We start from the raw sequence: 25,087 nt of genomic DNA, 5'->3' as shown, positions 1-25,087 counted from the left end.
TGCCGATGTACCTCGGCTGTAAAAACACAACTTACATCGCTTATTACTCTATACACGGTATACTCCCCCCTAGTGTCTCTTCACCACACCTGCAATATTCGCAGACTCAAGAATGTGTTTCTTATAATCATGGATATTACCTGGGAATTTAGAAATGGTATCATTTTCAGCCACCCAAATCTCGTTACAAACTTTATCAATAATTGAAACATCATGAGAAACCATCAATATACCACCTTTGAAATTCCTCATTGCTTCTGCCAAAGCATCCAAACCTTGAGTATCAAGATGATTGGAAGGTTCATCAAGAATCAAAATATGAGGTTGATTCAAACACAAGGCTGCAAATGCCACTCTTGATTTTTGACCTCCTGATAACAATTGCATCTTTTGTAAACCTAATGAACCAGTAATACCAAATGATCCCAAGTGACGTCTATACTCTTCATCAGTCTTTCCTGGGAAAGTTTGACTCATCCAAGAAACAGCTGAAAGTGATAAATCCATGGCATCAACATGATGTTGAGCAAAATATCCAATTCTTAATCGGCCATTTTTATTAATGTAACCTTCAACTGGAGAGAGCTGATCCATAATCAATTTCAAAAGTGTTGTTTTACCAGTACCATTACCACCACAAAATGCAATTCTTGAATCCATTTGAACATCCAAATTAACATTTTTGAAAAGTAATTTATTAGGATCATATCCAAAACTAACATCTTGCATTTGCAAAATGGGTGGTGATATACCATCAGGGTCGGAAAATTTAAATGTAACCACTTTATCATCTTCAGGTGGTTCCAAAATGGGCAATTTTTCCAATTTCTTGATACGCGATTGAGCTTCTTGAGATTTGGCTGCATTGTATCTAAACTTATCAATGAACTCTTGTAAATGTTGTCTATAAGCCATTTGATTTTCATATTCACGACGTTGATTCTTGATTCTTTCTTCTCTAGTGGCGTAAAAGGAATCAAAATTGGCACCTCTGTAGTAGTCCAATCTTTCTGAATGTTGATGAATGATATCAGTGGCAACTTCATTAAGAAATGCTCGATCGTGCGACACAACAAGCACAGTGGATTTATACGTTTGTAAATAATTGGCCAAAAATGTAATCGATGGAACATCCAACATATTAGAAGGTTCATCCAATAACAACAAATCCGGTTGACAAAACAATGCTCTTGCTAATGACAATCTCATTCTCCAACCACCAGAAAATTGTTTAGTTGGGAGATTTTGAGTTTCCTTTGTAAAACCCAAACCGTAAAGAATACCAGCTGCTTTACTTTCAGCTTTATCAGATTCCATTTCATTCAATTTTTCACTAATTTCTTGTAAATGGGTTTCCAAATCATCACGTTCATTATCAAGTTTTTTAACTTCCAAAGACTCTTCATCAAATTCTGGTCTCAAATTTTCAATTTCAGTTATCCTTTCATTAATCTTCAGTTCTTCTTGTATCAAACTTTTCCTCCAAACATCAGCATCCAAAACACTTTGCAATGCAGGAGTATCATCACCTCTAATTTCTTGTTCCACATGTAAAATTGTAATATGTTTTGGCACATTCAATTCTCTTCTAGATAAAGCTCTCAACAAGGTAGATTTACCAATACCATTTTGACCAACTAAACCATATCTTCTTCCATAAGCTAAAGTCAATGAAGCTTCACTCAAGATTCTTTGACCATCACCAACATACAAATCAAAATTGTCAATCTTGATATCTTTGGACTTACCAGCACTAGATCCGAAATCAAGAGGATTGATTTCAAGAAAGAATGAATCATAATCTTGTTCTTGTTTTTCATTCAATAATTTCGATGCTTCATACTTGACAAACTTGTTGTTACGTTTAGCCACTTTTTTAGCAATCTTCCTTTCCTGTTTCTCCAACTTCTTTTTATCAACTCTACTTTCCATCACTCTACCAGTATGTTCAATGTCATTACTTGCAGATAACAAAGCAAGTGAAGTGTTGATATCTCTTTTGGTGTTATTTTGCAACACATTAATATCAAGCAACCTTTTCGAAGTATCACCAGTAATGGCCAATTTCTCCATATTCTTTTGCAATTTTTCACTCAACTGTTGAGTAATGGAATCAGTTAAAGTTTTTACTTTATCAGATGGACCACCTGCGGAAATTAATAAGCTGTTGAGGAATGCCATTTCATCGGAAATGTTGATTCTTTGTGCACGAACACTGTCTTCAGTAGCATCTGATACATGTTGAATATATCCAACAGCGTAATCAGCCACCACTGAGTCAATAGCAGGAACTGCTTGTCTAATCTGTAAACTGACGTTTGACATAGGACACTTTGTTGTAATTAGTTAAGAAAGATAGATGGAAATTTTTTTCTTTGTTGATGTACAAATGTGTTTTTTTTTTTATTTTCTATTCATGAATACTTGTCTTGTCATACGGTATAAGTATATCAAAAGGAAATTGAAGGAGTTGCGTATTACGTAATACGAACTGCATTGAGTTTATGGAATCTCCAATACAGTGGAATGCCACAATTTCAAAGGATTAGTGTTGGTTCATGATACGATGATGAGAAAGTGAGCAGAAAGACGCCTATTTACAAACATTGAAGAAAGACCCCCCTGGTAATACACGGGACAACACAAGCTATAATTAAGATTCTTCGGTATTCATGGACTAGAGGAGATCATCAACAAAGTTAAGGGCCAGTTTTGGTTTTTGTGCCCGTCCCTTGTTGTTTCCTTAAATTGACCACGATCTGGTAATATAACCCAAGGTTCGAGATGCCAAGATTTTAGATCTATCGACCCACTTCCCACTTCCCACTTCCTCACCCTAGAATCATCATGAACCTTTCAGACTTACCCATTGAAATCCTTACTAGAGTCCTCCCCATTGAAGATTACCTTATAGATCTTCCTACTGAGATCATTGTTCCATGGTTAAATTTATTGCCTCAGGTCAAACTGTATAGAATATTAGGGGATAGCGGATACGGTGCTGTACCCGCCAAAGATTCTTGGCCACAGAGAGTAACAATATCAGGCAAAGTTTTGAAGAAATATGGACCAAACTTTGAAACAGCAAAAGCGTGCGTCGCAAAAATGAATAATAAACTTCGTTATAGAGTATTTATCAAAGCTGGGCATTATGTTGAAGCCAAATATTATAAGAAGTACGTCATTTTTGACATTGAGGCAGTTGGGCACTTGGTTCAAGAATATTACATACTATTATTTAAACTTCGTCTTTGGCCAGGCAATGATCGACTGTTTGTTTTTCTATGCTGTCATTATTGTGATTTGGATTTATCTACAAACGGCAAGAACGCGACCTTTATTCACCATTCAAAATTTCATTATGATCACGTATTGACGAAATTAACCGAGATTTGGTTTACTGGGAATAAGGCTTTAAAGTTAATTGCCAAGAAATATGCTCAACGTCACTTTAAATTGATTGAAAATTTGGAACTTAGCATGTCTGTGGATGAGTTTATGGAAATGAGGACTCATTATTCATTTCTGAGTAAAGGTTTGCGGCCCAAAGAATTGCGAATATACTTGAATTTGGTTGCAAACAGTGTAGGCGGAGTAGTGAGCACAAAGTGCCCAGCTGATTTTCCCACAGAGTGGGTCACTGGATTATTCGAAATTAGCAAGGTGCAGGTATTCACTTTACACTATTTTAACCCCAGCACTACCATCAATGATCTTGGTCTGCTACTTCAAAAAATGCCCAACGTAATAGAACTTGATTTATGCTTTGGAAAGTTGGATTTTGAAAAGGTTGCAAGATTGTTGCCATTCAAGAACATTGACTGTCATATCCAAGTTAAGGTTGACAAACATTTCTTTGAAACATTTCAGTTTACGCATATCAGACATGTTTGGAGGATTGACATTCAAGATACGTTTGTTGTTGCTGGTTATATTAAAAGGGCCATTGTGTATGACTCCACCGTGAAGCCGCCAACACTTACTCACTGTCTCGGCATTTGGTTTCAATACCTGTGCGAGAGGAATCACAATAAACTTCTATCAGGTAAGGAGTCAGTAAAGCAATTACTTTCCAAAAATAGGTTCAAACACCACTAGAGCTGACAGTCAGTGTGAAGTTATAATATAAAATTTTCAACGTGACTCTGGGAATATTTACCCCCTCTCGTCAACTGGTGATGTTCATCGAGGAAAAAGTAGAGAAGTATGTCATATTAATAGCTATTATAATTGATTTTTTAGTATATAGCACTCAACTTAATCGAACTAGCAACTTCACAAATAGAAATATCAACGCACAATACATAATAGGATTATCAAACGATCTTCTTCCTTAGCGATCTAAACAGAGCTGTTGCTTGCAAAAAAATGAAACACAACAAAAAAAGCAATACCGAATAAGGAAGTGGTCTTATCGCACAAACGAGCAAGCGAAGAACGGCAAGACCAAATTTGGCTTTCTTGTTAGTTGGTTTTCCCCTATAAAAATCCTCAATATTTTTGCAAAATTTTTTGATCAGCCAGGTGTCTTTATTTGCCTTCTCAACCAGGTTCTTATTTGAAGCCGATATTAATTCTTCAGCTTCAGGGATATTATCAGCAGGTCTTAACATGGCCCCCTCAGACCCTTTTTCCAAGTCCGAAATAGCTTTCTTGCTGTAATCCTCATGGTCACGGTCATCCTTCACAGGAATCACATGATGACTGGTCTCGTTAGATGCTTGCTGTCTTGAAATGTTGCTTTGAACTTCAGATTGAGCATCATCGGTAACATGAGGAGGCACCCTCCCCTCCTCCTCCTTCAAAATAGAATCCACAAAATATTCTTGCGGTGAACCCTCCACTACGGGTGTAGCAACACTATGGCTCTTACTTGGAACAATCGCTGGCTCAATAGCATCGATTTGACTGGATTTCAATGGCGTATTTCTCGAAACCTTGACTCTTAGGGCATTAGGTTCTGCGGCAAGTTGGGGTCCATAATTCCTCGAAACATTGGTGCTAGCTTGTGGTTGTTCAACTGTTGAAAGTGGTGAAGATTGTTGCAGTGAGTCCAGTTGATTTGGATCGGAATGTCCATTCTGTCCATTGGCCTCTTTTGAATTTTCAATATCATTTGTTTCCTTTAATGCTGAATTATGACCCCATATTGTGGTCAGTTTACAAAGCATGAAAAAACACCAAAAGTGATGAAACAAAGCCACAAGGAAACATATTTGTAATCTATCGGTACGGTTATAGCTAAGCAATTTCTTAACCAACTCATAAATTCCCAGTGGTTCAGGTGCACTAGCGACGAAAAATTCTGTCTCAACCAGATTGGACAGCATATTGGTATTGTGTTTTAATGTGTGAAGTCAGATCTGAATTCGGTACTGGTATTGATGAGTTTAAAAAAGTGTTGCAAAATATTTTGTTTTCAATAAGACGCACCACCACACACTAAAACCTTTTTGTAGTTACTGGTATTCTACCAATTTCTACATCCTGACTTGCCTATTTTGGAAAGAAAAACAGGTATCGACTTATAATCAAATCCTCACCTGTGTGGTATTCTTTTACGTTGATAAGTTTCTTCCTGTTCAGAGCTAATTATCTACATCTGTGGAATTGCAAGTTGAACTTCACTCTCATTTAGATGGAACTCTTCATTGTAGTCACTATAACTATAGCACGCTTCCAATGGAGCTGTCTCACTTTCTAGGGTCACCCGGTTAAACTCGAAAGTGGATTAATTACTAAGTCCGTCTGCATATCTGTCAGTATAAAATGTCAGCTCAAAGTTTATGTCTTGTCCAAATGTCTTTTGATCTGACATAAAGACAAAATCACGTAGGAACAAAGGAAGACTTTGTTCTGGTGTCATGACTTCATTGTAACTACAAGGGGAAAGGGCACAAACAGAGCTATATCTTGAATTTCTGCTCGCTTTATACGGAGTTCTATTTCCTCTAAGTTTATATCCATATGTTCTTTAACTTAAGAACACTGTATGAGAGGGGGTGGTTTACAAAAGCAAAAGAAAATGAAAAGTTAAACACTGTAAATTAAAACATACTATTCATACTCTATCTATAAAGCAGCTTTAATCTTTGGTTCCAATTGATCAGCAGACTTCAATTGTTGAACATCAGAGTTTCCACCAATATGTTTACCACCAATAAAGACATTAGGAACTGTCTTTTGACCAGTCAACTCAGCCAAAGCTTCTTGAATTTCACCACCATCAGCTTCTTCATCTAATTCAAGAATGTAAGCATCTTTGGTAAGAGCTTCAATTGTCTTTTTAGTTTGAGCACAATATGGACAATAAGTCTTGGAGGCAATAAAGATTGGCTTTTCTTTAATCAATTGTTCAACCTTTTGTTTAGTTTGAGCAGAAACCATGTTTGAAATTGAGTAGGATCTTTTGTAGATAAGAGGTGTAGTTGTAGTTGTGTATGATTTGGATAATAAGTTCCTAATCATAGAATTCAAGAAAAGTTTTGAAATTGTGAAATGAGTGGCGCTTAATGATATTTATATATACTGTATACTTTTTATATGACGTACATATGTAAATGTTTGCTGTCTAATTGTAACAATGTACACGACCTAGGGCAGATTAGTAATAGTAATAGGGATATATACGGAAATGGATTTACTCAATATGGAATATACCAAAGACATACTTTACAATTAGAGACACAGTATCTCTATCTCCTTATATACCTCAGTTTATACATCTTTCATCAGAAAGCCTAGCTTAATTGGGGGGTTGCTTACTAAAGCCTTTGGTGTTGGTAGCGCATATTTTTGCAATCTAGATCTGCCCCACACCTTCCCACCGAAACTACCGATCTACAATTCTGTTAGACATAATTCTTCATTTAAATATATAACCTATATGCTCAGATCTTTCTTAAAGTTTGCCCATTCTCTCTTCAAAAAGATTATGTGACAAAATCTCAATAGAATAAGTATCAGGATCTCTAATAAATGCAATTCCTTTAACTGCTTTACCTTGGTTAAATTTCACTGACCAATCCAATTTCTCACCATAAGCTTGCTCCAATTCTTGACAAAACTTGGCTGGATCTTCACATGAGATACAAATGTGGCCATATCCTTGAACTTCACCATTATCAGTACTATTACCATTATGATAACCTTTGAAATCAGAATCAGCAGCTTCAGTTCCCCAATTGTGAGTCAATTCCAAAATAGATTCTCTCTTCAGTTGGTCTTCCCAATCCATAGTACCTTCTTTGAAATTAGGATCATGGCTATAACCAAGGAAATATAAACTAAACTTGGCCTCGGGGAAATCTTTCTTTGTAAAAAGTTTAAAACCTAATGAACGATAAAATTTCAAAGATGCTTCTGGATCTTTAACTCTAATCATGGTATGATTGAGCTTGTAAGAAGATACGTCAGTCTTGTTTTCCTTTTTATCAATACCATTTTCAATCACTTCAACCCAATAATCTTCCGGATCAGATAAAAGAAAAGCAATATTGTGTTGACGTCCATCGGATAACTTCTTCTTGAATCTAACACCATTGGCCAAAAATTGTTCTTGAGCAGCTTCAATGTTATCAACAGAGATACAAACATGGCCAAATCCTTTATCTTTCTCTCCGTTACCATTATTGATTTCTTCAGTGCCTCCATGGTTATAACACAATTCAACAACACCTTCACGAGCAGCCCAATTCAAATGCTTGTTCTTTTCTGTCTCATAGTTTAACATGTACAAGGTAAATGTATCAAAAGGAATAGTAGCAATCAACTTCATACCCAATTTGTTTTGCCACCAATCAACGGATTTGGGATCCTTGATTCTTAAGCAAGTGTGGTTCATAAGAAAACTGTTGTTGATAGTAGCCATCTTGTTATCTATAGTAGAATAGTACTTGTTGTTTGCAATTGATGCTTGTGCTTTTGAAGAAGAAGAAAATTTGTAAATCTTCTTACGACTACCATTTACATAATGATGTAAAGGTAGCACCAGCTTTGCGCTACTGCATCTGAGTGAAATTGCGGAATTCCACCACACTTGATAACGCATTGTTTGGAACATGATGGTAGTGGTGACTCTGTATGATTAGCTGTTGCGTGTTGACTATTAATACAACAGAGAAGAAACTCACAATCCACAATTAACAATTGTATTTGAGTTAAAGGCTGTTTGCTCAGAGATCGGACTTTTTTTTTTTCCACCCCACTCCACTCCGCATGATGCACCAGAGCGGACATAAATAGAGTTTACAATCAGTACGGCGGTGGAAGGCCCATACGTACCTACAACTATCCCTCATATGAACGCTTCACAAGTCAATTGTCTTTTTTTTCTATGTACAAAAAAAATGAATCTATACCCCCAACCAGTTGCTCTAAAGCTTTTGCGCTTCTTGTTTAAATTGTTCAAAAACATCCTTTTTAATCTTGTACCCATGTTCATCAGCCAAAGGGAACTGTTTAGATTCCACATCCAGTTTATACTGTTTCAAAGCATCTACACCCGTTTGATAGAAATGGGCATAAGGCTTAACAAATTTAGCAATATGACTTTCTTCTGGATTCTTCAATTCCAACATATCGGAAACGACAAGCACTTGTCCTGAACAGAATGGACCAGCACCAATTCCTATAGTAGGTACCGACAAGTGTTGAGTTATATATTGAGCAATTTTATTAGGAATGCATTCCAACACTATAGCAAAAACACCAGCTTTTTGTAAATTCAAACATTCTTGATATATATCCAATGCTCCCTTTGCATCTTTCCCTTGTAGTCTGAATCCACCTATAGCGTTATGTTTCTGAGGTGTTAATCCAACATGTCCCATAACTGGGATCCCTACTGAGATTAATTTTTCAATTGTGGGGATATTTTCTTGATTTCCACCTTCTAATTTAACTCCTTGTACTTTACCCAGTTGTACCAATTTAATAGCTGATTTGGTTGCTTGTTCTACTGATGCTTCAAATGAACCAAAAGGTAAATCAGCAATAATTAATGATTTGTCATTTCCTCGCAGGACAGATTTAACATGATACAACATTTCATCCAAAGTCAATTCATTGGTATCTTGGTACCCTAAAGTAGTATTCGCTAGTGAGTCTCCAACTAAACAAATGTCGATATCTCCAGCATCTACTAATTTTGCAGTTATGAAATCATGGGCAGTTACTACGGAGATGGGTTTTTGTGCTTGGTAAAATTGATGAATGTCTGCAACTGTTTTTCGAGCGACTTGATTATATGACGATCTGAGTGTAGATGAGTTTGAAAAAAGACGTATAGCTTGTTTATGGATTGAATTGCGGAACATCTTCAAGTGTTGAAAGAAGTAAAAGATTGCAAAAGAGGTTAAGAAAATTTTCATCTTCTCTTTTCCCTCGGTCGTTCTTTCGTGGGGCAATCTAAATACAAAGAATCTATACGATGAGAAGAGAAGGTCTAAACGATACAATTGACCGATGGATACACCCACAAGCAAATAGAAACTTACACAACCTTCTAATATGTGAAATAATATATTATAAAAAACTAAATGCAACGATATGGATATGATATAAATATAAAATCTATGAATTTTACTCAAACTAAGGAGTAATAACTATAATGTACAACAGAAGAAGGTCCCTTTCCCTAAACCAAAACCTTTTGGTTATCCATGGTACCAGATCTTGAAAATGATGCATATCTTTGGAACGGATCATTTCTTTCCAATTCGTATTCAGGATTATTGGCCTTTTTATTAGTCAATCTTCTGAAAAACACTCGTTTACCCCATTTCCAACCTTCAGCACCCAAGAGAAACAATACCGAACATGCAATAGCTACCCCCCATTCCCATCCAATGGCCTTGTGAAGGAAAACTTTGGTGTTGATAACAGGGATGTAAACAACGGGGAAAACAGTGACAAATCCTCCAATTACTGACCAGAATAAAAATTGATTATCCCATAAATCAAGTGCTGTTTGCTTCCACCATGGGTTATCGGTATCTTGTCTCATGTAAAATAAGGAATTGGTTGGATGAATACATTCCCATGCAAGAATCAATGCACACCAAGTCATGTTGGCAAATGAAGCTGATCTTCCACGGAATACTAATCCACATACATCGGTATCAGCATCCATTGAGTTACAATCAACTCCTAAATCACCATTTCCATGACCAAAGACAATAACCACAAAACAAAGCAAACATGAACATGCCATCCAGAATCCGTATCCCAACATATCAATAATCACTTCCCAGGTGAAAATGGTATTGTTTGGTGGTTTTTCCAAAATGTCATCACTAGCCTTCTCTTGACCTAATCCCATGGCTGGGAAACATGAAGTAACAACCAAAATCCACAAAACTTCAACTGGAGATAAGGGGAAAACAGAAAATCCTGATTCATCAATAAAAGCTAAACCAATCATCAAGTACAATGCTTGAGCAACGTTTTCTGCCAACAATTGCAACACAAATTTCTGGATATTTGCAGACATTCTTCTTCCTTCTTCAATGGCATTCAAGATTGATGCGAAATTATCATCAGTTAAAACAATATCTGAGGCATCTTTAGCAACATCAGATCCATTAAGACCCATGGCAATACCAACATCAGCTTTCTTTAACGATGGTGAATCATTAACTCCATCACCAGTCATGGCGGCAAATTTTTCACGACGATGTAAAGCATCAATCATACGGACTTTAGTTTGTGGTGCACAACGAGCAATAACTAATGGTAACACTGGCAAATTGTCAATTTCTTCATCGGTCAATGCATCAAATTCATTAGCAGTCATAACCATAACTTTAACAACATCGTCGGAATAATGGTACAAGTTGTGAGGCAAGATCCCCACTTCCTGAGCAATGGCTTTTGCAGTACCTGGATGGTCACCAGTAAGCATATGAACATTGATACCAGCACGATGACACAATTTAACTGAACCGGCAGTTTCTTCTCTTGGAGGATCATAAATACCAATAAGTCCTTGGAAAGTTAAACCAGCTTCAACTTTTTCACGATCATCAAAGTCTCCATCAATGGCTCTTGTGGCAAATGCCAATACACGCAAACCTTGAGATGATAAAGCCGTCATATTTTCCTCAATCAAATGTTTATCAGAATCAGTCAATTCTTTTAAATCTTGTGAATCATCAGTTCCTTCTCCATACCAAGTGGTGCACAATTGAACCACTCTTTCAACAGCACCTTTAGTGTAAACTCTAGTTTCACCAGTTTCCTTATCTTTGTAAATTGCCGACATTCTTTTAATTGATGAGTCAAATGGGAATTCAGCAATATGGTCGTATCCATCAACAAGGGACTCCCTAGCATAATCCAATCTAGTGGTAAACACCTGAATGGCAATTTCAGTAGCATCTCCATGTGCTTTCCAAACCAATTCACCCAGTTCTTCATCTTTGCTTTGGTTAACAGTGGCAATGTTGGCTAAAGTAGCAGTCATTAACCAATCATGCATACTTTGTGGCATTGGATCAGGATATGGTTTATTAAAATCAACTTCTTCATCGGTCTCCTTGATGAAAAATGGCGAGTATGGAGCATACTTGACGTCACCAACAGTTGGATTATAAGGTTCGTTTGAATTTTGTACTTCCAAAGTACCAACATTTGGTAACCATACTTTTTTAGCAATCATTTTCCCTTGGGTCAAAGTACCAGTCTTGTCGGAACAAATATCATTGATACCACCAAGAGCTTCCAAAGAATCCAATTTACGAACAATGACATTTTTAGAAACCATAACTTGAGCTCCAACAGCCATGGTGATTGTCAAGACAACAATAAGTGCCGACGGAATCATTGACAACGCAACACAAATGGCATAAATGGCAACTTCTCGATTAACAATCATCTTTTGTGATCCCAATACGACAATGGCGAAAACAACAGCCACCCAAAATAAGAAAATGGCCAACCAAGAGAGTTTTCTTTGCAAGGGAGTACCAACAGTTATACCAAGAATGTTTCCAATAATATCATAAATGGATCCAAAACAAGCACGTCCATATTCTCTTTTCTTGGGTTTACCATTGGACTTGTCAACTTTACGAATTAAACCGGAGTTACCTCTTAATGATTGAGCAATTTGACCAATTTCAGTGTTTAATCCAGTTCCATATGCAATACCTGATCCTCTTCCCTTGGAAACGATAGATGAGGAATAAACCAAGTTTAAACGATCACCAACTGGGATTGGTACTGAATAGTCGTCGTACACAGTAGTGTGATCTTTTTGAACTGGCAAAGACTCCCCCGTCAACAATGCTTCATCAGTTTCCAAATTCATTGAATCAAATAATCTTAAATCTGCTGGCACAGTATCACCAACTTTAACATGAACAATATCACCAGGAACAACTTCTTCAGCAGGGACAGTGATGTCATCTCCATTTCTGGTAACTCTTGCCGTTGGTGAAGACAAGTTACGTAATGAACCCATAGTTTTTTCAGCTTTAACTTCTTGGACAAATCCAACAAGGATATTGATTCCAACAACAAACCCAATGACACCACCAGATATCCAATCTCTAATAGCAAGGGCAATAATCATACTGATAAACAATACCAAAATCATGGCATTAAACACTTGATGAGCTAATATTTTGGTGTATGATATTGAATCTTCTTCACCTAGATTATTTGGTCCATAAGTGGACATTCTTGCCTCGGCTTCTTTTGGTGATAATCCATTTGATACATCAGTGTTGAACTCTTTGGTGACTTGATCAATTGGTAGTCTATAGTATTCTTGTGAGACTAAACCTTGGTCTTGAGTTTTACTGTTGCCAGTAGTGGTGTTCGCGTTGGTATTGGTGTCGTTATTGTTGTTGGTCATTGACTTATCAGACAATGAAGAATCGGTATTTCTCCGTTGAGAATCGTTTATTGATGATTTTTCTTTGGAGTTTGACATTTGGTGATGTAGATTAAATGTCTATTTCTCGTGAGATATATTCCTTGTAGTGTGGGGGGGGGCTTCTTTTTTTTGCAACTTTTTGATAAAAACCTACTCTTTAAAGCACCTGAATTTAAAAGACTCTTTATATGAATATTCTATTGGCTAATTAAAAGCAACCGATCAATATATTATAACTTTGTAAAAATATGTTGAGTAAAAGTAATAATAATAATAATAAAATATTATGAATGATCAAAAGATAGACTAGACTGCAAGCGTATGTATTTCTGAAAGAGTCTGGTATCTGTAGATTGTAGTAAGTGGTTTTACTAAAGAGTGAAAGAAGAATAAGAGTAAGAGTAAGTTTTCTATTGAAAAGTTGAATGAGGAGGGGGGGATATGGTATCATATTTATAGTTCTTGGAATTCAGGATGAGATTGTCTTGGGTCTTTTTGATAAATTTTTCTGGGGACTGCTTAATCATAGTTATATACATATTACACAAAGCACACAAAAATTAACAGCTGGAATGAATATTGCAATTGCTATTCATTGTTATTTGTTCTCCATCTTATCTTCTTCTCTTACGTAGTCTCATTTACGATTACACAAATAAAGTATATATAGCAATCTAGAACCACATCTTTGTAAAGAAAATTAAAGTTTTCAATTGTCAAAGCTTATAGTCCAATTGTATGTTACATTCTTTTGACATTGACAGAAGCCAAGAGACACATCTCATCTCTTGGGTGACAGAGTGTACTATCTATGGTCTTGTCCATTTGAAAGTGATCCTTTAATCCACCCCTTGCATTCCTCGGCTAACTGGTGATCCATAGGTCATCCATCTCTTGTAATTGTTATATCAGGTCATAATGCCATGAAAAAAAGTTAATGATTGAATGATTTTGCCAAGAAGTAAAATTGGTAGCGTAACCTTTTTTTTTGCTTTTTTTTTTCTTGTCTTACATCCAAACACACATATTATATTTGTAGTAGTATAGCAAGTATCGTCGTAATTTTCTTAGCAGCCAAGAATTTGTACAAAAGTACACTACCATATACTAAATATACCAAAGCTTACCAATAATATACCGAAAGCAAACAGCCGAAAGGTAGATCTTGAGAGAAGACTGTTATACCTTATACACACTTTGTCTTTTTGACAGGGTCTATTATAATCCTTATCACAAGTGAAGATATGTATGCATAATTAAAAAGATTGTTTGTAGATCCGATATTTTGACTCCGATCTATAGAAAATACTCAATAGAGTAATTGTGTTATCGTTCCCCACTTCATATGTATACTCCTCTTGTACGAGAGGCAAGAGCCACTTGTGTATACTGTTTACATTGTTATACTCAGATTAATTCCATTGTTTTGCTGTTCAATTCCTTCATACAAATATATTTCCTAAAGCTCTTCAAATGGTTTGAGTGATCATTAATAAGATGGTATAGTATGTTAATTTACACCACGTGGGGTCCAATTTAACTATCTCTATACCATCCAGTGTGGTTACATTCTGTTTTTTAGGTAAAGGCGTTTTTTTTTTGACGTATCTGCAACACTAAAAATTTTTAAGTCAGGCGGAGGTCACGCGCCTAGCCCATACTACTTTCTTTTGTACCATAATCTCTATGCTAATCTAATATAGAACGTATGCATTGCGGCTACGGATAAATTTATATTTCCCTCTTTCTTTCTTTCTTTCTTTCTCTTTAAGTGTTGAAAGGGTTATTGTGTTTTGTGCCAAGAGTTATTCCGGAGTTAGATAGCTTGTTTCTTTTTTTTTTTTTTTTTAATACCGACAAAGACATTATACTCTCTTTATTTAACACCCGATTAGGTTTGTGCTAAAAGATAACGGAGATAAAAACAACACCCCAAGAAGGTAAGTAAAGAGGCTGATATAACCAAGTAGCTCTTTATCTTCTTGCCTCGCGAAGTATTATTATAAAAAGTCTCAGTTCACTGGTGCACACTTTTGGATCTAGATTCAAAGATGGCATGCTAGATATGAACTGAAACCCGTAGCAGGGGAGCGGCACTAACGGCAAGTTGGCTGGAACCTCTTCCTAAAGAGTCGTATCCTGTATATAACCACACTACTATCAGCTTTTCTTGTCGTAAAACTTCATTATTCATAACCATTCTAGACTCGTCGTTCACCTCCATATCGTCTTGGAATTCAGAGAAGTTACTTATTTTGCCAGATATCCCGTAAGATTAGTGACATTTGATTTGAATCTTTTACATTTCAACAAAAAATAGTTTGGTTGAATTGTAATATCTATTTTTGCAGCTAAATCTTCGCAAAAAATTGAGCAGTATGAAATTCTCGTGTATATTACTCCGTAATGAGATTTATTAGCACAGGTGGGGCAATTCATCGGAAGTACAAATTGATAACATTGCAAATCAAAGCAAAAGCATCGAGGAAATTATGCTTTGGAGAGTAAATACTGTAGTCAAGACGATAGTACTCCTTTTAGTCAACTTGCTCGCTCTTCAAGCCAAAGAAAAAATTCTTTAAACCTTCAATCTAAAAGACAACTTCATCCATCCATCCACACCTACAATGTTCTCCCCATCGGATGAAAAGATTATAGAGTACATTGATGCAGGTCAGTACACAATTGCACAATCGTCCTTACAAGACAAGATTAAAAAACATCCCAACAAAACAATATATCGAGCATTATTAAATAAAGTATTATACAAAACAGGATCCACTGAAAAGGCAATTGAAAACAACTTGTCGTTATTGAAAAGCACCCCCAATGAAGTAACTACAATAATTGAGCTACATGACTTTTTCAAATCTGTGGGGATGGAAAAAGAGGCTGATTTGGGGTTTGAAAATGCCATTCAAAAATATCCAGTACTATCTCAACATGTAAGTTATATTTGGTTTGAAAATACCATTCAAGATTTGAATGTGAAACAGTTGAATAAGATATTTTCATTCTTAAACAAGGGTAAAAAGGATAGGAAATATACATTTTGGTATAGTTTTAGTTTTTACTTGTTGATTCATCAAGGTGAAGAAAAAGAAGAATCAAAGTTGAAATTGTACAAGTCATTTGGTAAGAAATTAATTGAAGGATTAGTGGAGAAGGAACCGTTTGTCAACTGTCAGGAGTTGTATGTATATACAAGATTCTTACTTTTGGAAGAGGATTATACTACAATTGTGTCGATTTTAAGTGATGTCAAGTTCCCATTGGATTTGGAAATGCAATTGCTTTATATGGACTCGATGGAAAAAGCCAGTAATTGGTCTCAACTTTACACATATACAAGCAAATTGTTGTTGGATGAAAAACTTGATGATTTCGACACCTGGAAAAAGTGGATCAAGTCGGGATATGAAACTGAAGTGTCTTATCAAGACCTTAAATCAAAATTGGGCAATGGTAGAAACGAATTATTGATCAAGATTGAGTTGGACGTTTTATTCAAGACAGAAGAGTCTCAATTGCAAGAAGATATCAAAAATTACTTCACAAAGTTTAACAGCAAAATGTGTTGTTTCAGTGATTTATCTAGGTACAAGGACCACTTGTCAGAGGAGTTTTACGATAAAGTAAAGAGTTCAACTGATGATTTGTTGCAGCACCAACCCAATGGAGATAAAGATGTCATCACCTTAGTGAATAATCAGAAATTTGCACCTCAGGTTAAAAATGGGCAAATTTATCAACATTATAGAGGTACTGGAAACTCTTCCAATAGATCAGAATTCGATAATGATCCATTAAATGATGCACTTTTAATTTCCTTAGTTGACAAATTGTCTCAAAATCCACTGCATTCACGCATTATACAAGCCATAGCAATCATAAACCACTTACTACTCAATGACAAGTACAACTACAGACTTAAAGTATGGCTAATCAAACTTTACTCACAATTAAACACCAATGACACCATTTTACCCATTTATAAATCATTAAAAATTAAAATGATTCAACATGAAACTCTTGGTTACTACCTTTCAAATGTTGTTCCAGCAACAAAATCTAGTCTTGATGAATACATTGAAATTTTCCGATTCTACCTCACGGCAAAACACGAAGTTAAAGATACGGTATTGGGTGGATTTGAACTGCAAATTTATAGTAAATTGACAAGTTTTATTCAATTTGGTCAGAGGTTGCAAAATTCCGTATCATTGAATTTCATTTTACAACGGATTATTCAAACTTTACTCATCACTTCGGATAATGGGTATATGAGTTATTTTGCTCATTATTTGCAAGAACATGTGAAACAGATTTTAGGATCATGGAGAGATAATCGAGATTACGATTCGGAATGGAATGGAATTGTCATTAATGATGATTTGCAAGTTGCAAAAACGAAAAAGATTGTATCTATCCCGGTCGAAGATCAATCAACAAAACTCAAGTTGATCATCTATGCAATCATTTTGAATGATTCAGATGAACCAAATGACTTGTTGAAACAATTTAACAAAATTATCAGTTCCACAACTTTAACTTCAAACCCATTCACCAATACTTTGTTCAAGATGTACTACAACTTGTTAAAAATCCAAACTAATATCAACTCCGATGAATCTAAATCGCTTTCCAATTTCATTTTGAAAAATTTGAAAATTGATAAAGTTAAATCACAAATTATTCCCAAAACTTCCATATTATCGTATCAATTGAATGAAAATTTAATAAATTTGGTTGAATTTATTAAAATTGTTTCATTTATATCGTCAAGAAGAGGTAACAAGAAAAAGACTAGGGAATCAATCAACTCGACTAATTCTATATTACAAGCTACTACGAAATTGGTTACTGATTTGAAATCCTTGGATCTTGTACAACAACAAGTTAAACTTATCAATGATGAGCTAGAGAGGGCTTCTGGTTTCGATTTGAATGATGAACTTGGTATGGGTTTAGATACTCAAGTGTTGAAGAATACAGTAACTGAAATTAAAGAATCAATTACTGCATCAACAAAATCCATATTGAACAATATATAGACAAATTGTATTTCAATTGTATATAGTCAAAAACCCACTCGCAAGCATCTCCTCTATCCCTTACAAATCCACTTTTAATCCTAAACTAGCACTCATTGAAGCAATTTGACTCACACCCAAACTCAACAAATACTTGCGATGATTCAAGTCACGTTCATTGGCATTGACTTTAAACTCATCACGTACAAATTTCACCATGTCTTGACGTTCATGATGTTTGTAAATTTGTCGAAGCACCGCGCGATATACATGTCTGACGCGTTGTTGGAATAGGAACTCTTCAAGTGATGGAATGTTGTTGATGCTGTTGGTGGTGGCGGCTCGCCTTTTCGATGGTGTTGTTGCAGATGCAGATGATGCGGAAGATGCTTGAAGTGTAGTTGAGGTGGATAGTGATTTGATGATGAGCGATGCTGATTGTGGTTTGAATACCTTGGTTAGCTGTAGAATCATGGTGAATAGAAGAAAAAGAGAGGTAGGGTGATGCTTTTGATGCGCAATTTTTCATGGGAATCCTTTTTCTTCTTCTTCTTCTTCTTTTTGCGCTTTCATATACCGAGCTATAGATAGATATTTCAACGACACTTTATTTATTCGAAAGTAATGAAAAACGAACACTAAATAGTATATAACCGAAAGACGATAGAAACAAAACAACAACACCCAACTCCAACTAATCCTCTAAACTCTTTAGAACAAAACAAACCCCTAACTCAATCAGAACCCTTCAGACTCTTAAACAAACAACTCCTTAACCCAAACTAATACTCTAAACTCTTTAAAACAATATCAACTCCCCCATAACTCAATTAACATCCTCCAGACCCTTCAAACATTTCATATTATTATCGCAATAGAAATTGATAAAACAATTATTGTTGTAGCATAAATCTGACAACGTACCATTAACATCACATTTGGGAGTCAATGGACTCAACCTGTACTTGAGATCCATAAACTTTTGAGCAAACTCAATATCACTGGTGTTCCATAATCTTTGAGCCACATATTTATGCCAGAATGTACCATTCAATGGAGCATCTTCTGGCCAAGTGTTACCTGGATCGTAGAACTCTCTAGCACTGTATTCTTCTTCCCATTGTGGTTCATCACCTCCATTGGTGAAGGTTAAGTTTAATTGAGTGTAGTGATTGTATGCGTTGATGATGTTGAAACTCTCATGTTCGACTTCATACCATTTCCATGAAGGGTTGTAACTGGTGAATGGAGTAACAGATTGGGCAACCCAAGCCATGTTAATGACATCCTCAGCAACAGCCTCAGCAGCAGTGACATTACTTTGGTACAAGATAGTAAATTCATCCACGTGGGTGTGTCCGTAGAATAAACTAGCAATGGTGTATGGAGAAAATCTTTCAACAATCTTACCAAAGATTCTTGATTGGATAGGCAATACATCTTCTCCATTTGGTGGAACGTGAGCCATTATCCAAACTCTTTGTCCTTTTTGTTCAGCGTCAACCAATTCATCAATGAGGAATTTCCAGTTTCCAAATAAGTCAGGATTGGTTGTTTGATCAATGTAGTTCCATAAATTTGCAATATAATATGAGTTAGAGTTTAATGCAATCACCTTTAATCCTCTGTTTGTAACATATGAGAATCCAGTGTAATGGTGTTTTAAATCATCAGCATCTTTTTCATCAAACCATTCATTGTTGATCCATAAGTTGACCATATCATCAATGTTGTATTGGTAAGAATTGTTTCTGTCATATTGTAAAGGAGCAACTTGTCCATACGGGAAAGCATCATGATTACCCAAAGAAGGCATGATGGTGATGTTGTTCAAGAAATGTTTCATCAACTTGAATGAAGTGACTTCGGATTCTTTTGTAGCCTCTGGAGTAGCATGAACAGTATCATGATCAACTAAATCACCAGTGAAAAGGAGAAGTTCAAAATTCTTTTCTTGATGCAATTTGGCCACTTCAATTAATGAGTTGTTCATGAGCAATTCAGGTGTATCAGAAAGATAAGCTCCAAAACTGGTTGCTGGTGCATTTTGCCAATTGTAACCACGGTATTTTGGGAAATCATAGTATTCCCCTTTGACATATTGGTTATTTTCATCATAATGAGCATCAGGATAGAATGAAAAGTCAAATGTTTCAATAAATGGATCAAGGTTCTTGTAGTATTGAGTAAAGTTGTAATCCTTACCTGGAAGCACCTTGTTATAAGATTCCGGTAAACAACATGGAACTTGAGTACAATTAGACTCCGAACCCAACTCATACCTATGTTGAATATGGAAATCAGTAACATGGGCAACATTAAACTTTTCACTATTGTTCTTATACTCTGGTGGATTATAATACTCCGGTTTCTTCTCTGGCCACCAACTTTCAACGTCAAAAAGCTCTTGAACATCAGGAGTCTCTGGCAACTTACAAGCCTTGCTCCATTTAAAATAACAATAATACTCCAAATCCAACTCACTAGAAACATTAAAGTTCTTCATCACATGAAGGAAGTCATTATCAAAGAAGTTAATACTTGAGTCCGTACTAACACCCGAATCATAATTATCATTGAAAGCTTCAAAGTTCTTTGAATCAGTAGTGATGAAGAAGTCCTTATTATTACAAGTAGTTGGCTTTTTGGGATACTTATTCAAACAATCTTTAAATAAAAGCAAACTAACCAAGTGTTCCTGTTCCGGGTATTCTTCAACTAATGATTTAGCGTATTTCATTCTATTCTTACATTCATCGCACTTGTACCCAGTTTGATTGGTACTAGTGGTTAGGTTCTTGAGGTGGTAGTTGATGAAATCAATTTCGGGTGCTGGCAAGTTACGGAAAAGGTCTAATACGAGATCTTGTGGTCCTCTTTTAGCCAAGACTTGACGTTGAAGGGATCCGTAACCAGGGATGGTGTAAGCTAAAGCAGCTGTCACAATAAAAGCCAAGATGTGGATCAATCTAGTTGCAAGCATCTTTCTTGTCGTGTTGGTGTGTGAATCTTATCTCTCTTGCAATAAAGAGTCGGCGTTGGACCCCTATTTATAATCGAGGAGTTTGCAGTGTGCACCGTCATTTGCCGGGTTTTCATGTAATTACCGAAGACTGGCAATACCCACATGGCCCCCCTACTCATTATGTGTCATTATGATATAAATTGACTCAGTCGAAAGAACAATGGGGTTTAGTCGGAATAATAAGAAACAAGAAAATAATTTTCAATCGGTACTTAATTTGCTATTTTTGGTTTTTTGTGTTCAGCGGTTTGCAACTAATTTGAGGAACCAAAAAAGGAAATTGACATACACGTGCCACCATTAACGAACAATAGAGATAGGGGAATTAGGATTACAAAGTAGTGGGAAAAACGTGTGGCAATGTAAGCAATCAAATTAGAAAAACGACGTCATAGGATTTATTAATTTGTATATAAACTTCTATTGTGTTGCTATTTTCAGACACCATGTGGAAAAAGCTGAAATCAAACGAGGATTTGGGGTAAGATTTAGCAAGTTATTAATTGCCATTTACATTGATTAATGGGTTGGGCCAGTCCATATTTTGCTTCCTCGGTATTTGTTATTTTTTTGAAAAGACAGCTTGCACTTATCTCTCCTACTTCATTAAGCTTGCGTTCACCATGTAACAGTCAACTGAGCCAGGTGTCTTTGCACCTTAAGCAACTTCAACTTCAAAACAGTACAATCCTTTTTTTATATCCCCCCAGGCAAAATTAAATAACAGCTTAGCTTTAGAATTATTTTTACTTAAAGCTAATACGTGATCACGATGTTTGAAGTGTGGATGAGATGGTTAGTAATTTGATTATGAGTGATGTTTGTTGTGGTTTGAAAACCTTGGATAGCTGTAGAATCATGGTGAATAGATGATGCTTAGAGCGCAATTTTCGTAAAGTTTTTCTTTTGCGCTTCATATACCGAGCTACAGAACAAGATTAATCGCACTTTATTTATTCAAAGATTGGAAACAAACACTAAATAACTAAGATATAACCGAAAAAAAAACCACTCCAACTTCAACTAATCCTTCAGACTTTTCAAGAGTAACCCTCAACTCCCAACTAATACTTTAGACTCCTTAAAACAAAACAACCTCCACAAACTCAATTAACATCCTCCAGACCCCTCAAACATCTGATATTATTATCAGAATAGAAATTGAAAAAACATTTATTGTTGTAACACAAATCTGACAACTTACCATCATCGTTACAGCTAGGAGTCAATGGACTCAATCTAAACTTAAGATCCATAAACTTTTGAGCAAATTCAATATCAAAGTCGTTCTGCAATGGTTGAGCAACATATGTATGCCAGAATGTACCATTCAATGGAGCATCTTCTGGCCAAGAATTACCTGGATCGTAAAATTCTCTAGCGCTGTACTCTTCTTCCCATTGTGGCTCATCACCTCCATTTGTGAATGTCAAGTTTAATTGAGTGTAGTGATTGTATGCGTTGATGATGTTGAAACTTTCATGTTCGACTTCATACCATTTCCATGATGGGTTGTATTTTGTAAATGGAGTAACAGATTGAGCAACCCATGCCATGTTGATGACATCCTCAGCAACAGCTTCAGCAGCAGTGACATTACTTTGGTACAAAATAGTAAATTCATCCACGTGAGTGTGTCCGTAGAATAAATTAGCAATGGTGTATGGAGAAAATCTCTCAACGATCTTACCAAAGATTCTTGATTGGATAGGCAATACATCCTCACCATTTGGTGGAACATGAGCCATTATCCAAACTCTTTGCCCCTTCTTTTCAGATTCAACCAATTCATCAATGAGGAATTTCCAATTTCCAAACAAGTCAGGATTGGTTGATTGATCAACGTAGTTCCATAAATTTGCAATATAATATGAATTAGAGTTTAATGCAATCACCTTTAAGCCTCTGTTTGTGACATATGAGAATCCAGTGTAGTGATGCTTCAAATCATTGGCATCTTTTTCATCAAACCATTCATTGTTGATCCATAAGTTGACCATATCATCAATGTTGTATTGGTAAGAATTGTTTCTGTCAAATTGTAAAGGAGCAACTTGTCCATATGGGAAAGCATCATGATTTCCCAAAGAAGGCAACACAGTAATATTATCCAAGAAATGTTTCATCAAGTTAAATGAGGTGACTTCGGACTCCTTTGTAACATTTGGAGTGGCATGAATAGTATCATGATCAACTAAATCACCAGTGAAGATGAGAAATTCAAAATTCTTTTCTTGATGCAATTTGGCCACTTCAATTAATGAATTGTTCATGAGCAATTCAGGTGTATCAGAAAGATAACCTCCAAAACTGGTTGCTGGTGCATTTTGCCAATTGTAACCACGGTATTTTGGAAAATCATAGTATTCACCTTTGACATACTGGTTATTCTCATCATAATGAGCATCAGGGTAGAATGAAAAGTCAAATGTTTCAATAAATGGATCAAGGTTCTTGTAATATTCAGTAAAGTTGTAATCCTTACCTGGAAGCACCTTGTTATAAGATTCCGGTAAGCAACATGGCACTTGAGTACAGTTAGACTCCGAACCCAACTCATATCTAGGTTGAATATGGAAATCAGTTACATGAACAACATTAAACCTTTCACTATTATTCTTATACTCTGGTGGATAATAATGCTCTGACTTCTTTTCCGGCCACCAACTTTCAATATCAAACAATTCTTGAACATCAGGAGTTTCTGGTAACTTACAAGCCTTGCTCCATTTGAAATAACAATAATATTCCAAATCCAACTCACTAGAAACATTAAAGTTCTTAATCACATGAAGGTAATCATTATCAAAAAAGTTAATACTTGATCCCGTACTAATACCCGAATCATAATTATCATTGAAAGCTTCGAAGTTCTTCGAATCAGTAGTGATGAAAAAGTCCTTATTGCCGCAAGATGTTGGCTTCTTGGGGTACTTATTCAAACAATCTTTAAATAAAAGCAAACTAACCAAATGTTCCTGTTCTGGGTATTCTTCAACCAATGATTTAGCATACTTCATTCTATTCTTACATTCCTCACACTTGGATCCAGTTGCATTTCCACTAATGGTTAAGTTTTTGAGGTGGTAGTTGATGAAATCAATTTCAGGTGCTGGCAAGTTACGGAAAAGGTCTAGTACGAGATCTTGTGGTCCTCTTTTAGCCAAGACTTGACGTTGAAGGGATCCATGGCCGGGGATGGTGTAAGCTAAAGCAGCCGCTACAATAAATGCCAAAATGTGGATAAATTTAGTTGCAAGCATTTTTCTTGGTTGGATGTACTATGAAGTGCACTTGTCCCTCTGAAACAAAGAGTCGGTGATGGTCCCCTATTTATAATTGAGGCGTTTGGCGGTGTGCCCCATCATTTCCCGGTTTTTCACGTAATTACCGAAGATGGGGTATACCCACATGGGCCCCAACTCATTATGTGTCATTATGATATAAATTGACTCACTCGAAAGAACAATAGGGTTAGTCGGAATTATAAGAAACAAGAAAAGTATTTCAATCGGTACTTTATTTTGCTATTTTGCTTTTGTGTCCTCTTTGGCGGTTTGCAACTAATTTGAGGAACCAAAAGAACAATTGACATACACGTGCCACCATTAATGAACAATGGACATTTGGAAATTAGGAATACAAAAAATAGTAAGAGAAACGTGTGGCAATTTAAACAGCCAAATTGGGAAAACGACGTCATATGATTTGATAATTTGTAAATAAACTTCTATTGTGTTGCTATTTTCAGACACCATGTGGACAAAGCTGAAATTAGACGAGGGTTCAAAGTAAGATTTAGCCAGTAATTAATTGCCATTTACATTGTATAATGATTGGGGCCAGTTCAGTATTTTGCTTGCTCGGTATTTGATACTTTTTGAATGGACAGCCTCCACTTATCTCTCTCCTATTTCATGAAGCTTCCTTTTACCATACAACAGTCCACTGAACCACGTGTCTTTGCACTTTACGCAACTTCAACTTCAAAACAGTACAATCCTTTTTCTTATACCATGCGTAATTAAGTAGCTGCTTAGCTTCAGAATTACTTTTACTTAAAGCTAGTACCTGATCACGATGCTTGAAGTGTGCATGAGATGGGTAGTGATTTGATGATTAGTGACGTTTGTTGTGGTTTGAATACCT

At 36.0% G+C, this 25,087-nt stretch overlaps 11 protein-coding genes across 11 annotated transcripts; 2 read left to right on the top strand and 9 right to left on the bottom strand. All coding sequences in view use genetic code 12, as the record gives it.

The window, feature by feature from the left end:
- Window positions 1–69: 69 nt before the first annotated feature.
- GCN20 (putative AAA family ATPase) lies at window positions 70–2,325 on the bottom strand (the record flags this gene model as incomplete). Its single annotated transcript, XM_067695224.1, has 1 exon — window positions 70–2,325. The coding sequence occupies one exon, from the start codon at window positions 2,323–2,325 to the stop codon at window positions 70–72; it is 2,256 nt and encodes a 751-aa protein (XP_067550843.1).
- Window positions 2,326–2,847: 522 nt separating this feature from the next.
- I9W82_000818 (uncharacterized protein) lies at window positions 2,848–4,098 on the top strand (the record flags this gene model as incomplete). Its single annotated transcript, XM_067695223.1, has 1 exon — window positions 2,848–4,098. One exon carries the CDS (start codon window positions 2,848–2,850, stop codon window positions 4,096–4,098), a length of 1,251 nt encoding a protein of 416 aa, XP_067550842.1.
- Window positions 4,099–4,316: 218 nt separating this feature from the next.
- Window positions 4,317–5,330, bottom strand: I9W82_000817 (uncharacterized protein; the record flags this gene model as incomplete). The annotated part of the gene is made up of 1 exon (XM_067695222.1): window positions 4,317–5,330. One exon carries the CDS (start codon window positions 5,328–5,330, stop codon window positions 4,317–4,319), a length of 1,014 nt encoding a protein of 337 aa, XP_067550841.1.
- Window positions 5,331–6,072: 742 nt separating this feature from the next.
- TTR1 (dithiol glutaredoxin) lies at window positions 6,073–6,387 on the bottom strand (the record flags this gene model as incomplete). The annotated part of the gene is made up of 1 exon (XM_067695221.1): window positions 6,073–6,387. One exon carries the CDS (start codon window positions 6,385–6,387, stop codon window positions 6,073–6,075), a length of 315 nt encoding a protein of 104 aa, XP_067550840.1.
- Window positions 6,388–6,901: 514 nt separating this feature from the next.
- On the bottom strand, window positions 6,902–8,062 carry GLO1 (lactoylglutathione lyase; the record flags this gene model as incomplete). Its single annotated transcript, XM_067695220.1, has 1 exon — window positions 6,902–8,062. The coding sequence occupies one exon, from the start codon at window positions 8,060–8,062 to the stop codon at window positions 6,902–6,904; it is 1,161 nt and encodes a 386-aa protein (XP_067550839.1).
- A 313-nt stretch (window positions 8,063–8,375) lies between these two features.
- Window positions 8,376–9,317, bottom strand: I9W82_000814 (3-methyl-2-oxobutanoate hydroxymethyltransferase; the record flags this gene model as incomplete). Its single annotated transcript, XM_067695219.1, has 1 exon — window positions 8,376–9,317. One exon carries the CDS (start codon window positions 9,315–9,317, stop codon window positions 8,376–8,378), a length of 942 nt encoding a protein of 313 aa, XP_067550838.1.
- A 320-nt stretch (window positions 9,318–9,637) lies between these two features.
- Window positions 9,638–12,937, bottom strand: ENA2 (Na(+)-exporting P-type ATPase; the record flags this gene model as incomplete). The annotated part of the gene is made up of 1 exon (XM_067695218.1): window positions 9,638–12,937. One exon carries the CDS (start codon window positions 12,935–12,937, stop codon window positions 9,638–9,640), a length of 3,300 nt encoding a protein of 1,099 aa, XP_067550837.1.
- A 2,570-nt stretch (window positions 12,938–15,507) lies between these two features.
- Window positions 15,508–17,934, top strand: I9W82_000812 (uncharacterized protein; the record flags this gene model as incomplete). The annotated part of the gene is made up of 1 exon (XM_067695217.1): window positions 15,508–17,934. The coding sequence occupies one exon, from the start codon at window positions 15,508–15,510 to the stop codon at window positions 17,932–17,934; it is 2,427 nt and encodes an 808-aa protein (XP_067550836.1).
- A 60-nt stretch (window positions 17,935–17,994) lies between these two features.
- On the bottom strand, window positions 17,995–18,387 carry I9W82_000811 (uncharacterized protein; the record flags this gene model as incomplete). Its single annotated transcript, XM_067695216.1, has 1 exon — window positions 17,995–18,387. The coding sequence occupies one exon, from the start codon at window positions 18,385–18,387 to the stop codon at window positions 17,995–17,997; it is 393 nt and encodes a 130-aa protein (XP_067550835.1).
- Window positions 18,388–18,739: 352 nt separating this feature from the next.
- Window positions 18,740–20,896, bottom strand: I9W82_000810 (PPN1 endopolyphosphatase family protein; the record flags this gene model as incomplete). Its single annotated transcript, XM_067695215.1, has 1 exon — window positions 18,740–20,896. One exon carries the CDS (start codon window positions 20,894–20,896, stop codon window positions 18,740–18,742), a length of 2,157 nt encoding a protein of 718 aa, XP_067550834.1.
- A 1,148-nt stretch (window positions 20,897–22,044) lies between these two features.
- Window positions 22,045–24,201, bottom strand: I9W82_000809 (PPN1 endopolyphosphatase family protein; the record flags this gene model as incomplete). The annotated part of the gene is made up of 1 exon (XM_067695213.1): window positions 22,045–24,201. One exon carries the CDS (start codon window positions 24,199–24,201, stop codon window positions 22,045–22,047), a length of 2,157 nt encoding a protein of 718 aa, XP_067550833.1.
- Window positions 24,202–25,087: the final 886 nt, after the last annotated feature.

The sequence above is a fragment of the Candida metapsilosis genome (assembly GCF_017655625.1).
Source record: "Candida metapsilosis strain BP57 chromosome Unknown scaffold1, whole genome shotgun sequence".
Lineage (NCBI taxonomy): Eukaryota > Fungi > Ascomycota > Pichiomycetes > Serinales > Debaryomycetaceae > Lodderomyces > Lodderomyces metapsilosis.
This window is presented reverse-complemented; position numbering and strand designations above follow the sequence as displayed.